The 17978-nt window shown below is 37.0% G+C and overlaps 1 protein-coding gene across 1 annotated transcript in view; it reads right to left on the reverse strand.

Moving 5' to 3' along the window:
* uxs1 (UDP-glucuronate decarboxylase 1) overlaps positions 1-17978 on the reverse strand; it is a 28206-nt gene that overhangs the window by 5222 nt on the left and 5006 nt on the right. The window contains exons 4-11 of the mRNA XM_037110352.1: positions 17354-17397; positions 15968-16028; positions 14928-15108; positions 11362-11466; positions 9092-9151; positions 7898-8019; positions 678-797; positions 197-240 (exon numbers count right to left, since the gene is read on the reverse strand). Of these exons, the coding sequence (XP_036966247.1) occupies positions 197-240; positions 678-797; positions 7898-8019; positions 9092-9151; positions 11362-11466; positions 14928-15108; positions 15968-16028; positions 17354-17397 (737 nt within the window). The remainder of the gene's footprint in view (positions 1-196; positions 241-677; positions 798-7897; positions 8020-9091; positions 9152-11361; positions 11467-14927; positions 15109-15967; positions 16029-17353; positions 17398-17978) is intronic.

Raw genomic sequence — 17978 nt, forward strand, 5'->3', positions numbered from 1 at the left:
GCAGAAATCCACATGATGGTATTTAATAATAAACATTAAAGTTTAATTTCAAATACCTTCGATATTCTTCAAACACTAGAAGAAAAATCTGGTGATCTGTCTCAGTGGCCCCTAATTCAATAATTAACTACAAAAAAGAACAACCAACTGAGGGGTAAACAAACCTGAAAGGTCAGGTTTACGTTAGCAATCTTACCTTACATACTGAAAGGCTCTTGTTTGGGAACCAGTACCATACACCTAAAACAAGAGAGAAATGATCAGCATTGGTGCATGATGCACATGTGCATCTCACGAAAAGGTAAATATTAAATATTTGCTACCTTAACATAGTTAAAAAATGAGCACACTGGCTGTAATCATGTTCAAGTTCATTAAATTCTGGAGGTTTTACTTCTGAAGAAATTCTAATAAAAATGGGAAATTTGCATCAAAATAAACTGTTTTGAAACCATACATGTATTTAAAATATTCAATATAATTCAGAGATTTCAAACCGACCTGTGCTGGATTAGGAACACTGAAAGTGTCTGACTTTTCAGTTAACATCATGTTCAATCAGAGAAAGAGTGCCAGTGTTTTTCCATATGTTCTTATATAATACAATCAACAGCAGTAATCAATTACCATCTCACTGAAGCTAACTAAAGAATACTGGTGAAGCTTTAAGTGCATACTGTGAGAGGTTCTCCCTGTAGAGCCTGCAGGATGAAGTTGCTGACAACACGTCCATCATTCATGTGCATTCGAGAGCCGAATGTGTTGAAGATCCTCGCCACCCTAACTTCAACCCCTTCCTGAGAGCAAACAGAACAAGACAGAGGACGACTTGTTATTCAAGTGTTTCGATGTATCAAGTCAAACCATTTTTATTTATATAACCCAAAAATCACAATCACATTGCTTCAGTGGGCTTTACAATCTTTCAGTGAACCACATCTTCTGTCCTCAGACTTTTGTTTCATCTTATTGGAAAACTTTTTATGCAAAGAACAGTCGATACCATGTTGTAAAAGCTGTAGTTTATCTATTATATCATCTTTGTTTTAATTTACTAGGGGAACATAAAGCCTGGCAGGTGCTGTATTAGTCTTAGTAACAAATACATCATAAAAATGTAATTTTTTCACACTTGGAATAATATGTATACATGAATCAATAACTCATGCACACAAAAATGGCAGTTTATAGCCATATAATTCTAAGCTGCTTGGCCCCAATAAATAAGTTACTGAAAGTCAAGATAAATGAGCAGCAAAGCAGACAGCATCCTTGAGTTCCCCCCTGTGATCAATTATTAGCAGCACGTATGAAATTTCTTCTATTTGCCATCATGATTTATAAGACATGTAAGCATTGAAATGTTAGCTGCTTAGTATATCAAAGCTGCATATCAGTAATCCATCAGGATTTATTTATCAGCTACAGGGGGAATATAAAACAAGGCTGTGAAAGTCCGTCAATCACTCATCTCTGAAAAGTTTAACTTACTAACTTTATGTCTTGTATTCAATCCAATCAAAATGTGACTCAATGTTTACTATTCATAAGAAAACCAATTATACAGTACACCCTATAATACCCGAACCCTGACACTCAGTAACAAATTAAGCTCCTTCATCTCAAACCAGATATTTGTCCCTCACCCATTTATGGACAGAACAATCTACCACTTCATTAAAATCAGTTCTCTTCCCTGATTGCAGGATTCAAACAGCTGATTATGTACTCTGAGCTAAAATTGTTATGTGGTCCTCTATGAATATTGAATACATTCCACCCATCACTTAGAGGTGTCACGATTCTCCAAATCCAACATTCAATGTGACTTGATTTTAAGATGGCTCAATACAACTTTTTCTTCGCATCAACAGCTATGCCATTGTTAGACTGTTGCAATGTAAAGATATACAAATTGTTTGTTTTATGCTCTGACAAATGTCATTTACATTTTTAAATTCTCCTTTATAAACACATGCAGTGTTTTTTTTAATGACAACAGTCTGAGATTGTCACATGGTGGCTTTGGGTTTGGCATGCTCAATTATTATTCATAAAAAAATATAGATTCCAAACCACAAAAGACGAAATTCAGTTTGTTTCATATCAACCCAACATCCCCAAACAATGTCAGACTTATATCCAGTAATAGTTGATCGTCGATGTGTATATTTTTTTCCTTTGGATGTTTGAATTTAGGTGAGTGGAGAGAAAGAAATACAAGGAGAATCACAGATCCTGCTTTTGAGATCTTTAATTGGAATGAATAGCTCATTTTGATGTTTTTTTTATTTTAGAATAAATATCGTGACACCCCATGAACTACTTCTGATTTAGATCTACCTACTAGTCGATCTGATTTTGTCTGGGTCTGCATTTCAAGATGATGTCACTTTGAAATTTCACTGTACATGTTACTTGTTGCAACAAGTGGATTTTTTATTGGATTTTCTGAATGCCCTCTGACATCTGGCCTTGGAAGAAATCAAAATAATCCCTTTTGGCATCAATGATCAATAAAAGTTTTCCCAACAGATACAGACCGAGACTTTATGGTGTCAAATGTAGCGCACTGATCAATTATGTCCCATGCTCCCTTCGCTTTCAGCCATTCCCTACACAGATCATTAAATGACCACTGAATTGTGAGAAGATGTATCAAAGGAAATCAAACTGACCTCTTACAGTATGATGATATAGCCTTACATATTTTCCAATAAAGAATTAATTCATGAGGCCAACTATATCATAGATAATCCCTCTGATCCCAAAGATGTAGAAAACACCTCCTAAAAAATCCATGGCCTTCATATATTAGCCTCATTGCATCAATAAATGTAACTTCAGATGGGATGTAGGTCACATAACATGAATAAAAACATGAACATTATGTAGAATTTTCCCTTGAAAATTTCAAATAAGCAATTGCACAGACACGACAACATGCAAATCTATTCAGGATGGTAGCACAAGGACACAATGAGGACAACATGATGAAAAGGTCTTGGGAGGTGTGTGTGGGGGCGTGTGCATTGGTATACTTGGTATGAGAGTGGTAACTATTGTAGATATTTTAGATTTACAGTCTTTTTCTTTAAACGAAAATGCTTATTAGTTTTATTCACATTTCAGTCATTTTTGTCATTCATGGTTTTAGTCAAAGAAAAGTCATGACATGTTAATCAACTTTTAGTCATCGCAATTTAAGAATAGAATGAACAATTTGTTAATTTGTTGAATTATTTTCTTGAATTAAAAATATTCTTTAATACTGAGCCAGCACTATTCTGAACAAATGCATTTTATAGTGTATAATAACGGTGTCACGATTTCGATTTTTTTCTGGACCCTGTTCTCTGCAGTACAAAGCTGAGTGTCTGGGCTGGAGCGGCTCTCTGCTTCTCCAAACTGAGGCTGCGCTGATCGGTGATTATGGTAGGGAACAGATCGACTATAGATATGTAACTATCCCTTTAAGGGAACTTGATGCATGAGACTAAACATGAATAAAATGCCTGTGAACATTTCTACCCAAAATGAAAACACATTTTCTTTGGCAAAGATGGTTGTTCAGCAGTGAAAACAACAATTCCCATGATCCCACGCTATTTATGTGTTTTGGGGGCTGCTACAGTTCAGGAGGTAGAGCAAGTCTTCACTAATCGGAGGGTTGCTGGTTTGATCTCCGTGGCTGCACATTAAAGTGTTCTTGGGCAATATACTGAACCTCAAATTGCTAGGCTTCACTTAGAAGGACTCCCTGAATACGTATATATTAACGGTTGGTCAAATATATTTGGGGATGCATTTCAGCGTTTTATGATTTTACTTTTTAAAATCTGCCTGAATCACAGATTAAAAAATCCTTATTTAAATCCTTTTTGGCAACTTCATAAGATGTATTACTGATGAAGAAAGCAGATACAGTTGCTGGGAAAGAGAAACAGAAAAGACAGAAACAGAGAGGAAAGCGGAAAGAAATGCATGGCAGCCCAATGGACATGCATTAGGGAGGACAATAAAGCGACAATATTTAATGTTAATGTAGACCAACTTTTAAAGCTATTCCTCAGAGAGGTAATTAACTAGTGAGTGTTACTCACAAGTGCTGTATCACTCCTGATGAGCAGATCGGTATCTTGCATGGCAGCCTCTGCTATCAGTGTATAAATGTGCATGTGAATGGGAGAAGAAAGTGACTATTCAAAGAACCTTAAGTTGTCAGTAGACAAGAAAAGGGCTATAAAAATGCAAGTCCATTTACCATTTTGTTTTTGGGTCCCCATCAGCAGATAGGACATGCTGTCTAAGGATCAGCCTAAAGCAGTTTGTCAATGACAACCGATTGAAAGTAAAACTAAAACTACCGTCGCCGCGCATCAGTCTTGTTGCTGTTCCTGAGTTATGGCATAGATTAGTGACCAGAATGTTTTTATGCAGAACATTATGATGTCACAGTGAAGTTGACCTTTGACCACCAAAATCAATTTCAGTCCATCCTTGGGCCCAAGTGGACATCTGTGTCAAATTTGAAGAGATTCCCTCAAGGTGTTCTTAAAATATCACTTTCACAAGAATGAGAAAGACAGCTGGACGGTCAAAGAGACAACCTGAAAACATAATGCCTTCAGCCACGGCCATCACTAGCAAAGCAACTGAAAAAAAACCCTCCTCCAGTGACTATAATCTTGTATCCTGCCACTAATTGAATTGTTTGGCACCATACAATGTGTGGTGTCGCTTGCCATATAAATCCTTAACATCTGTGTTATTGCATCCGATGATCTGTGACTGACATGCAACCACACTGCCTTAGGGTTATTATTGTCAATGTCTCGGACACCTCCTGAGAGACCCACGTCAGAGAAGCCCATTGTAGAAGCAATCTGCTTGAAATCTGCTTTAAGTCATTTTCTGGTCATTTATGTGTATCAGTACACAATCATATTGGTGTAAACAATGAAATAAATAAATAAATAGTTTTCCAATGTGAGTTCAGTCAGAGTTCAGACACAATACATGAACTCTAAGCTCTGAGGAGAACAAATCTGTAAATTAATATTAAGTCTGTAAATAATTTATATGCTATGCGGTGGCTGACTGTCACTGGCTCCGCACATAAGATGATATTCAGCTATGTCTGTGGCAATGTTAATTTGTTACCTCTCACTCATTTTGTGCCGGGCATACGTGCTGTCAAGCCCAGCATGCCCACATACCGCAGCCATTACTTTTTCCACGTCTCTGGCGACGTGCCATGTGCATGTGGTTTGATTCCCAAAAGAAATTAAGGAAAATGTCAGCAGTACAGATTTATTATAAGCATTGAAGAGATGCCTCGGAGAAAAATAAGCAATTTGCAGACAGAGTGAATCTCCACTGGTGAAGTGATCTCAGTGACTGCATCGAGTCAGTTTGAGTCGTCTCGCTGTTAAAAATTCTTTATTAAAATATCAATACTTCATCAGTTCAATAGGTCTCAATCAGACCTTAACCGAGTGAAACATGAAGCCAGTGAAACATGAAGCCTGTGAAAAAGTCAGAATGCTAAACATGCCTATTCAATGAGCCTGATACATATTTAATCCACCTTCCATTTTTTATGTTGCTCATCACATTTTCAGGCTGTATCTGCAGATTGTGAACTTTGATTAACCTGTCACTGAAAACTTCCTCCTCAGAAAACACATTTCAACTTAATTTTGAAAGCTGTATTCAAAAGTTGAATGCTAAACCTAAATTGACTCGGCAAGGGAATTTGAATGGATTTGATCAAATGTTATCAAATGCCAGCCCAATTTGCCAACCCTCAACGGAAGCACAATAATCAAAAGAGAAAGACCTTCATTGACTGATTTTGACTCTACCACCTGTTCTGGGGACCTTATTTTCCACTGAGAACATCTTGTTCTCAGTTATGGGAAAAAATAAACATTTATGAGTTTGTATTATTACCTCACTAATATTCTAAATCTTAAAATTCTGTGTTTAAATTTTCTCCTTCAAAACTACAAAGTGCCCCTTTTGGGACCCAATTACAAAACATTTACTTTACTTAAAACGCCTGTGTTATATGCACACTGAATACCGACTGTTTAAAATGCATTAATGTGACTGCATTTAATCAAAACATGTATTTTTCTCTTACTCATTTGCACAACTGCCCCTTAAAAAAACATGTCAAGTGTAGAGCAGAACAGTCTGCAGCTATGACACTTGTTTCCCAACCATCAAAGTGTCACTTGCTGCATTCACCCATTCACTCACACATTCATATGCTGATAGCAAAGGCTGCCATTTAAGGTGCTGATCAACAGCAACAGTGCCCCACTATTTCTGGGCTAATCTGCTCAAAGTTTCACTCACATTGATGGAAAAGCCATTGGGAATTTGGCATTCAGTATCTTGCCTGAGGAAAGCTGCACTTGCAGCAGGAGCCGGTGATCAAACCCCCGACCTCCGGATTAGTGGACAACCTGCTCTACCTTCTATAGCAGATGCAACAGATTTCCCAAGATGCTTCCCAGTTCATTTGCTCTAGACTACAGTTCAGCAGATGTTTTGAAATGCTTGGAAGAACAACCTGACTTGCGTAACACAGTGAATGAAAATGTATGAGTGTAACAGTTGTTGTGCCTAACAGGAGTGACACGGGAGAACTTAATGAGATATGTGCAGCCTGTCAATTTCCCATGGCTTGCTGTCAAATGTTGGCAATCAGCTCTGACACAGAATTATGTCACAACACACTCATAAGAAAAAACATCATTATCAATTTCAGAGAGCAACACCTGCATCAGTTCAAACACCAATGCTAACGTTTGCTACTGTAGCGCCGGCTCACTGTGTTAGTCCAGTGGTGTTCTTGTTGTCAAATGAAACAACTCTCTGCTCTTTAATTCATGCCATGTCCATTAATGCTTCATTAGGCTTAATTTAATATAATGTGTTCCATGAATTTTAACCTCCATTTGGAAAAAAAAGGCCTTTTTGTTTTTCCTGTATGTCTGCCACATGTTACCTACAGTAGACAGCCATTATCAAGACTCTTCTGTCTAAGATAAAAATAATACAGAAATAAAAAAGTCCAAGATCGGCACTAATAAAATCCTAAATCCGTACACACCAAACTTCCATTCTAGTAAAACCGAGTAAGAGGCACCTCAATTAGAGAAGCAAAATACATATTGACCCATTAATTATCAAAAATAGAAAATTTATATCATCAGCAATTTACTGGTATCAGTGAAATTATGGCTGATGCTCATTGCTGACCTACAGTCATCGGTTTTTAAATGTTAATGAATTTTGATTACATGACTGGGCAATAGATGTACTGTGTGATATTCTCGTCTCTGTGCACAAACAACTGACAGTCGGGTGTTGAAAGCCAACCATTTCCAAGAATTCTCGCTGCGGGTGTGAAAAAAAAATAATGAGCAGCTGAGGAGGAGGAGGAGACAAGGCAGATAAATAAATATCACCTGCCTGGAGGAAAGGCAAGAAAAGTCAATCATATCTGATCATCAAAGGCTGGTGTCAATCAAGTCATAGCCGCAGAAAAAAGCGAAAAGGCTCAAGAACTTTTGAATGTTTAAGGAAGAATGCATGAAATTTTGAAGAGATTATTACTGATATCATGTGTGAAGTGTGTTGTGATTTTTAATGACACAGTTCTGGGTTGAATTAAATTAACACAAGATTTGTGTATTTATCTTTACCAATGAAAAAATATCCCCTTCAAAACTGCCTTTTCACAGCCTAGGAACAATTTTAAATGATTGTTGATACAAGGGACACATTTTAGAATTAATAATATAATATTATACACTTGTAATGACGTCTCTAAAGCCAGTTATTTTATCAAATGCACACTACAGCATTAGAGTGATGATACCTGTTTCATGTATGCGTAACACATGGTCTCCGCAACACGTTTCCCCTCGTCGTAGCACGCTCGCGGACCGATTGGGTTCACATGCCCCCAGTACTCCTCGTTTTGTGGGTGGACCTCTGGATCTAGACACAAACATTTCAGAATCATTTTAATGTTTCAGTTTTTTGCACAGAGAATTAAACAAGTTGATTTGGAGCAGGAAATGGGAATGTGACGGCCATTTTTGGAGGACCACCCATCTAGCTAGGTAGTCCCTACCCGTTCAATTGGATGTAACAAAGTTTAACTTTAATTTCCCTTTAGGCGATCAAATGCACAAACTACTAAAAAAAAAAAAAAAAAAAAAAGACATTTTAAATGAAATTCTTTTTACAAAAAGTAAATCACACTGAAACATTGAGAGTGCAGGAGTAAGTACAACATAGTTTCATTTTTGGATGGATGGGAAGATACATTGGGTACGTAGTTAAAATTAGACATTACTGAACTACTACTACTAGGCCATAACATGTTATTTGCTGCACAGTGAAAGGCTATACAGAATGATAGTTATTCAGGATCTTGGTACAGCTGTATAATGAAATATAATGTCTACAAGGGTAAGAGTGCCATCCACTGTTCATTGTAAAACCCCACTGAATAACATTAAAAACACAAAACCTTCATACACTATATTTGGCCAACACTAACTATCTGGTGGATACCGATAGATAAATTATGTACAATTAGCCAGTGTTTTGTTAGCATTCAGTTAGTCTAACTAATACATATCTTTTGGCCTTTCCTAACCCTAACCTTTAAAAGGCCACCAGGATAAAGTCACTAGTTATTGTAAAAAACACAAAACAAAATCCATCTGTTGAAGAGTCACAGTAAATCAAATTCATAAAAACATGGTAAAAACCCCTCCTAAAACTACTATTAAGCTTCACAAAATCAGATGCAGTATTACAATGACCCAGCCATCAGTGCTGAAAAAAAGATGTCTAACTTGAAAAAAAAAAAGGAAATACTGAAATTACAATTAAAAGTCAAATCCAATAGTGGTTTTGGAGATACTACATACATAGTTTCATACATAGACAGTCATCAAGTATCTGGTCTACACAAAATATTAAGTAACATCAAGATTGGAAAGCAGAACCATTCAATAAGGTTTTTTTTCAAAAGATGAGTAGGAAACATTTCTCTTACCTCCATAAACCTCAGAAGTAGAAGCCAGAAGAAGTCTGGCGCCCACACGTTTGGCCAGACCTTAGAACAAACAACACAGTGAAAACAGTCCTCTTTGGAAATTTTGACATCAAACCTGTCCTTAAACTTGAGTAAATACACTGACTGAAAGGAGTAAGACAGCATGTGTGCTACCATAGCCAAGTACAATTTGGTCTTTTTCAGTATATACACATTGTAATTGATATTTCTTTTTTTCATTATAATGAAAGAAAAGTGTAATGTAATCTAAGTCAATGTTAATAACCATAGATTCATATAAAGCACTTTAACTTTGGTTTATGGATTACAGACTTAATGTTTCACCGACATAAATTGTAATTCACAAGAGATGAGAAAAGCTGGTCTATGCCTCTCGCAATAAATCTTTTGATCGGTTTAATTATTTATTCAATAGAGGATTCGGCACAGCATGAAGACAAAATATTATTATTAGCTATTGTCTCACACTTCAAGGGGAAAAAAACAATGAATGAACACATTTCTATTGACATTATCTCAAAGAAGCTCACTAACAACTTAAAAATATCTAATTCACTGTGTTAGCCCCTTATAGTTTTACAGTTGTTGTTTTTTGGGTTTTTTTTTTTTTTTTGGAGAATTTCAATACCTGACCAGTTACTTCTATAAAACCTTTCATAACTTGAAAGTGCACTTGGCCTGGACTTGAAAATATGGGTCAGGCAAATGAACAATGTGCTACAACAAGGTATTTCTGCCTTGTGTGACTTCAAATGTCTGACTGACTCCCCAGCACTAATCCTGTCATAAATTGACTTCCCTTTTCTCAGTTGGTCCAAAAGATTTCAAAGATCAAAAAAGTCACCAGGAGTCTTCAAGGCTGAGTGCAGTAGGACTTTAATTGCCAGCAAAAAAAGAACAAAATCAGACATCATGGCTTCAACCATTCCCTATTCTTCTTTATTTCTGCGGACACTGCTATTTTTCTATAGAAAAACCCCGTTCTACCTTCTTCGCCTGTGCAAATATTGGCATACGTGCAGAACTGCACATCGACCAGTTGCTCTTCGCCTTCAGGCTTTTTGATAACTCAGTCTCCTCTGTGATATATCCCATTATATCTGATCACTCTTGGCACTGCAGTTTTAAAGAACAACAGAAGTGCTGTATATTTGGGTCACACATCATCACACTACAGCAGCTTTAATTGGTAGATGCACTTTTCAGTCAGCTGGTGCCCAGTAGAATGTTTCAGCAACTCTTTCACACTTATTACCCTTCACTTCTTACTTTCATCATTATAACAGTTATTATCAGTTACCATTAGTCACTATTTACTAACTGTGGTCCTTCTCTATTTGCTTCTTTTCTTTTCAAAGTAAATACCATCACATATTGAGGGTTTGACCGCATAGTCAATGACTCAAACCATTCACTTTAATAGATTGTTCCATCTTCTCTCAAGAGTTTGTCTATTGCAATACCTAATTTCCACCTTAAAATACAGAAACACTTGGGTCAGATTTTTATGCAATGGCAGCGGCAGCAAGTCCTCCAGCGTCTGTTTTTATTTAAATTATTTCTCTATTCAAGTTCTTAATTCTTGTATCTACGAAATGCAAGGATATGACTCTGTGAATCATCATCGTGTGGCCAAGTCATTTTCATTAAGTTGGCAAGACTTCTTTCAAATTAATTCTTCTTAAGTACAAAACTGAGGAATGTTATGTTCCTACATATACATACATAGATAAGAGGCACATTTTGCTGTCATGCTCAAGAAAATCACAGACTTTGAGATCTTATTTTTTGTTAAATGCTCATGACTAGTTTTAACTACAGCAGGTTGATGATGGTTTATGTGATGGCGATAGGGACAAAGCTTTAGTTATAATGTTAAATGACAAGTGTTTTACAGTCTTCTCAAGTGTATCAAGGGATGGATATCGTAAGGATTTTAAAAAGTTAAAAATCATAAAAAAAAAAGTAAAAAAAAAAAAAAAAAGTAAAAAAAGTACCGATAACAGTACCGTTTGTCCACAATCTTAACGGTACCCTGGTACCGACCCAATTAGGAGCCTGTACCAAAAAGTACCGGTCCACGGTATACATCTCTAATCAAGACTCAATCAATCAAAATAAATGTTAATGTGATGTAATTCAGTTCAGATGTGGAAGACCAAATGAGTTAAGAGAAAGACTTCATATCAAGCCTTGTTTTAAAGACCTACCCTACTCTTATATGAACTCAAATGGCCACTCGCACTTACCAAGCATGTTGAGGGTGCCAATAGTGTTGGTCTTCAGTGTTTTGATGGGATTGTACATGTAGTTGGGAGGAGATGCAGGAGATGCCAGGTGATAGATCTGGTCCACTGTAAAGAGAAACAGAAATCATTTAAATGCCGGACATTGATTTGTTTCAACAAAATGCAAAGACAGCGTGACTGAAAGCTTTCCTTTGTTTTGGTTTTGTAAATGGTAAAGCTTTTAGATTTAGATTTAAGACCAAGGGGAGATTGAGTCAGACAAAAATTATCCATTGCATCCACGACTAAGGGAAGCAAATCATATCCATTCTCTAATGTAGCTATGAACACAGACATTCTGCTGCTACACACAGCCACTATCAGAGAAAATGTCTCATACTTTATCAGCCTGTTCTCACCAGAATAATGGCAACATGCATCATCTGTGGGAGCAAGGAGCTTATTACAACTCATATTTACCTTTAATGTTAGGTGGCAACCTCCAGTAGTAAGTAATCATGAGGGGAGCAAAGGATGAAGCACAGAGCACAGAGCTTTTTTTCACCCCAAAGCTTAACTAAGCTTATGCTGCAGTGTATGTTGGTCAGCTGGTCTCTTTTTTTTACTCCTGCTCGCTCTCATTATTTACCTATACACCAAGCTGGTATTGTAATTATGAGCTTTGAGTCTGTACTCATCACAGCCGCAGTTCCCGCTCTCTTCATCAGCCTTTTACCTCTTTCTTAGTGCAGCTGATGCAAGAATACTAAATACTGTTTTGGATGTTGGTTATCAAGGCGATGGTCAAACCTACAAAGCACTGAGTCAATCAACCTATTCATTAAGGTATCAGTACATATTGCACTTTATAGTTATTGTGTGATTTCAATTTTTGACCAGTTTCACAGTTTGAAATGAACGTTAATTTCACAAAAAAGGACTTTTGCATCTATAATTACTCATCTCTGATCCATTTTCTGGTGCTCTTTATCAACTCATTGTATTTTCTAAACCACTTCATTCCTTTTTCCTCTTTCCGGGGTTTATGCCCTACCTGTTGAAGACTTGAACTTGTTGTACATGATTCAAAATAGTTTAACTTTCAAAGCTTTTACCATCTTCTCTGTCAGCAGCTCTATTCATTGTGATACCCAATTTCCTGTCGAAAATAGACGCAGATGTCTGATTTTCATGCACAAGTCCCCCAGTGTCTGCTGCTTGTTTTCTGAAGGGATTTACATTTTCTACCTTTGATTTACTTAATTTCTACAAAACATAAGTATACAGCTCTGTGGACAGTCATGGTACATTCACACCGAGTTGACTCGGTGTGAATGTATTCATGTACTTCCCTGCTTTAACATTTATATAATAGCATGAGAGACTGTTGCATAGCACTTAAGGTTGAGAGAATATATTAAATAACAGGAAGGAATATATTTTGTTTTTATTGCAACACATTTCTAATATATCCTTTGCAGTTGCTTGGTCTTATCCCCTCAATCCACAGTTGTTTTTTTGCTCTGCTTTGCCTGTACATGCTTGTGATCTGCTGTTATCACTTGCTGCCATTGCTGTTTATACAGCATTTCAAAATCCCTACCCCACCCCCACACCCACCTGTAGTCTTTGAGTCTAACAGAGCTCAGTGGGGTGCTACTGGCAGCTGGTATTCGGAAGGCAAACAAACAAAAGATCAGAAATGGATCAGGCTTTATGTACAAAATACATATTGATCCAAAAACACCACGATTTGTTCCAAGCAACAGAGGTGCTGGTGCCTATAGGCAATTGTCAGAATCCACCAGGAGATACTGTAATGTCACCATTACTTAAATATAGGCTGTTGTCCGCTGAAGATGAATAAAGAAATGAAAGGCTGGCAAAACAGAGTTTCTAGCTGTGAGCTAAACCTTGGTCCATTTCTATATTTAACTTTGTGGGCATCCTGACAGCCTCTTGTAGGTTTGGACCACCCTGGGGATTCATACAGTGGGGGTCATTTTGCATCGCTAGGGGAATAACTGCTGTCTGAACAACATTACAAGCTGTGGAAGCAGGGCTATAACAAACAGCATACTATATCTCATCCTACTAAAAAATACATACCTTTTTAATGCCTGCACCTCCACAGGTCACTGAGCTATATTAATATTGTTGAAGGATCTTTTTTTATGTCAAGTGACGGTCCATTTGCGGTCCTTGTCATGTGTGACTGCGTTGGCAAACATTTTCCAGAAACAGAGACCTGGCATTTGCTTATCAAAAAGGTGCTATTCATCATAGTCACTAAAGGATGATTATTTTCTTAGGTAAAGTAGAATGATGAATAAATATTGTGAAATTAATGGAAAAATAATCTATGCAACTGAAGATGAAGGCATTGTGGTGTAGCCTCAAGGTAAATATATATTATTATTGTACTATTGGCTTCATATAGCACTTCCTTATCTGTGCAGCAGCATCATTCCAGTTGTCACGAATGAGGCAAGTGCGTTAACTAAAGCATCCCCTGCCACTCTGGTAACCAAGAAAAAGGAGGAGAAGCTTGTACAGGTCATGTCTGTGTGTCATGAGCTCATCGGGTAGAAATGATGATAACAGGTACAGAAAACCCTTTATGGAAGCAGACTGTCCTAACACTGAGAGTTGCTGGCAAGCGTTGTCTTTTACCTCCATATTTGCTGTAAGCTTGCTGTTAGCTGTGTAGCTACTTAGCTAGTATCAATCAAATCCAATGAGCAGCATTTTTGCCTCACCACACACGTACTTCATCAAAAATGATTCCCAGCACCCCATCAGTAAAAGTGTGGAAATTACTCAATTATAAGATGGATCACGATGTGGACACGGAAGATTCTGCATCATGATTCAGAGACAGAACATTAATCAGTAGATTTTTGTTGATTTCCCATCCTTGGCTGGAAGTTGCAAAGTTACTTCTTGCTCTCATGCTTCATAAGGCATTAGGTTGACGTTACTTAAGTTAGGAAATATGCCAAGAGGAGGCAGAGATCAGCAGTAAGTGATTAAAAAAAACTGTACCCAGTATATTGAAAGCGGACACATGGCACATTTTATGAACTTGGGAACCATGAACTGGACATGACTTCTGCCCCACAACTCTTACTAACCACGTTAGCCATTTTCACATACATTTCACATAAAGGATACAGCAAGCTTTAATTTCATTATGTCTCATAGACAAGAAAGCAAGCTTAGCTTCTCTTGCAATCACAATCATTGACTTTGTTATCCAGTACATTTTTTTTTAAATTTCACAACAGCTCCTACTGAAATGCCTAAATGCACAGGGAAGGCAGAAGATAAAGACAGATTCTTTGTCATTAAAAAGTACAATACAAAACTGTATTTTGAATGTGCCTAAATGCACAGGGAAGGCAGAAGATAAAGACAGATTCTTTGTCATTAAAAAGTACAATACAAAACTGTATTTTGAATTCTCCCTGGCCCCTAAGTATGAGTTAGAGTATTTTTGTTTAACTCTGGCAAAGCTGTTCCTTCTGTGAGCCCCATCAGTAAGTAAAATCAAAGTCATTACTTCCTACAATTACTCTCTCACTCACCCTCAATATAGAGAGGCTCCACCACATCATGATTGATAAGCTCAAAGTTTTCGTGGCCAATCCAGTGTTCCACATTCCTTTTCCTTCCTGTGAAGAAGTTGTCCACTACAGTCACCTCATGGCCATCCATCATCAGCTTATCAGTCAGGTGAGAACCCACAAAACCAGCCCCGCCAGTAATCTGTTAGAAAACACACGTATGATAACATCAGTAAATTATATTTTTGCAGTAACATCTGTCCTATTGAGGGTTGATTTCTTATAAGAGCAATGAAACACTACATTTCAGCATGTACCTAACAAAACGTGGTGGTTGCTTTGTGTTCAGTTACAAAAAAAGTACAAAATATATACAAATAAAGTGTAGATTTATTTTAACAGGAATTTCTAGGTCTTATCTGTTGGGCAAATATTAATAGTCATGATAAAAGGATAGTCACCAAATTAACTGAAAAGGTCTGATCGGTGTCACTAGAGTACCATGAAGTCTGATAGACCAAGTCACTGCATTAAGTATGGAAGGGTATTTACGATACACTACTTTGAGTTCAGTGCTGATTTCAAAAGAACAATCCAATAACTACCATATATTTAGATAACTGTTTATGTGCAAGACATTTATTCAATTTACAAGAGAAGGTTAGACACAAGCATTCGCACAAGAACTCTGGCAAAATTACATGTTAAACCTTATAAAGTATAACTGAGGCTTGGCTGGGAATGTCAATAGTTTTTCAAGTATTTAGTCATAAACCAAATATTGGTAAAATCAACATTTCGACCTGCTGGTGGTGCTTGGAAAGTCAGGGGATCACCAAAGTAGTACCATGAATGTCTGCGCAATCTCAGCCTGGACCAAAGTGATGGACAGACAGAGCTGCATTGCCATTATTCCTTTTAAATTGTGTGAAATGGCTTCAAGTGTGATTAGAGCTAGAGAGGGGGGATTTAATACAGCCCATGACAAAGTGATCCCAAAGTGTCTCAATATAACGGTCATGGCTTCGGTATAATAGGATAATTGGATGTATGACACATACCAAAATTCTCTTCCGATCCTTTTCTGACAGAAATTTCACAGGCGGGTATTTCTGAGAAAAACTGGGGGAGAGAGAAGACAAAGTATGTAGTGAGAGAGAACTCGAAGCAATAAATAAATGGCATTTATCTGCATTCGTATGAAAACACTCACATAATACACACTGTAAGTGAATTGCTTTCCTTGAGAAACTATTCTTTTCTGGTTAGCAGGCACCTAAGCAATTACTCCATCTTCTTTTGACCTTGAGATACAGATTTGCTGAAGGAAATGTGGATGGGTGATTTTATTTATCTACAACACTTTACCTAAAGACTCCCTTTGTTTTAACTACAGTCAAAACATTTGATTAATGATTTGGACTAACAGATTCATTCATTCATTCATTCTAACTTGTAGTTGACCTGACTTGTCATTTAAATCATAAAAAATATGTACTGTATACAGTGCATTAATAAAGTATTATGACTCCTTCATCTTTTTATATTTTGTTATCCTGCAACCTTATGCTTAAATCATGCTGATCTGTTCCTGCTTCATCATATGCTGTATGTAGTGTAGATTAAGGCTGCAACATAATAAAATGTGTAAAAAGTGGAGGGGTCTTAATACCTTTTGAGTGCACTTTATACTTATCTATACTCATCTGCATTCAAGGTATAACACACGCCTTAAATAACATAAAACATCCTCCAGTTGCAACATTACAACAGATAACTCGTTGCGTGCACAATGGTGCACTGCACAGTGTACTTTCCAGGAGGATCAAGTGGATAAACAGCACATTAATTTTAAAGGGTCATGAAATCCTGTGGCACATTGCAGGGTTATGACAAAAAGCATGCAGAGGGGTCGTGGTGCTCACATGAATGCAACTGTCTACACAAGCGTCTTTATAGCCATGTATAAACTCATTAACATTCAAGGCATCACAGGTGACAGAAAATAATCCTCTAAAAGCACAATGTATCTGCCATCAGCAGCAGGAATTAAATAATCAGTGATGGCTTTTTAATGGGAATTCTGCTATACACAAGTGTCGTACCACGTGTCTTCAAACGCTGCAATATGTTTGGCTGTAGTGCTTTTCCGACATCTGGTAAATAGGGAGAAAACATGGCACTGATTCATGTTTAAAGGCTTATTTGAATTGACTGATTTGGGGAAAACAATTAAAACACTCACTGATTTTGGTCTAAATTCTATGAAATAGTCCATAAACCTTTACTGAATATTGAGTTGGTATTGCATAAAGTCAATACACTTCTATAGAGAAAGGCACTGTCAGGATTCACAAGTTTACAGACAAGTTTCACACACTTTTCTCTTACTTATTCCGAGTGTGTGTGTTCGTGTACATGTTTGTGCACAAAAAAGGGGTACACACCTTTGTTCCAGATCACGAATCTTCTCTCTGAGAGGAGCCACAGCCTAAGGTAATGTGAGAGTGCAAGTTAATGGGGGTTAATTGAGGGTGTGCAATGCCTCCTGAAAACCCACACAATTAATACAAAAATATGTTCTAAGTTACTTATGAAACATGAAAGCAATTCATTAATTTAAGATTATTCTTCCTTCAACACCCTCTCAGGGCTTTTCTTTCAGAAAACTGAATTGAGTGTTTAATTCATGGAAGTCTTACGAAGATAAAATGTTCATAAGACTTTTCAAAACAAGCAGATACTTTATGAAAACCAACATATGACCTTTGGCCCCTCTCTGGGCTTTTCTTTCAGAAAACTGAATTAAATGTTTAGTCTTCAGTGTTCAGTGAAGTCTTTCAAACATTAAATTATTGTGAGACTTTTCAAAACAAGCAGATACTTGAAAACCAACATATGACCTTCCAAGAGAGACAATAAACCCAAACCTTGCTGGGCACCAAGTTACAACAATAAATTCCATTTAACATTCTGTAAATGAAGTCAGTGATATTTTCTTTAGAAATTATGTAGAGGGGCAGATGTAAAACCTGACATTTTAAGTAATTTCCTAATTTCTAGATGTAAATA

The sequence above is a fragment of the Acanthopagrus latus genome, chromosome 9 (genome assembly GCF_904848185.1).
Source record: "Acanthopagrus latus isolate v.2019 chromosome 9, fAcaLat1.1, whole genome shotgun sequence".
Taxonomy (NCBI): Eukaryota; Metazoa; Chordata; class Actinopteri; order Spariformes; family Sparidae; genus Acanthopagrus; species Acanthopagrus latus.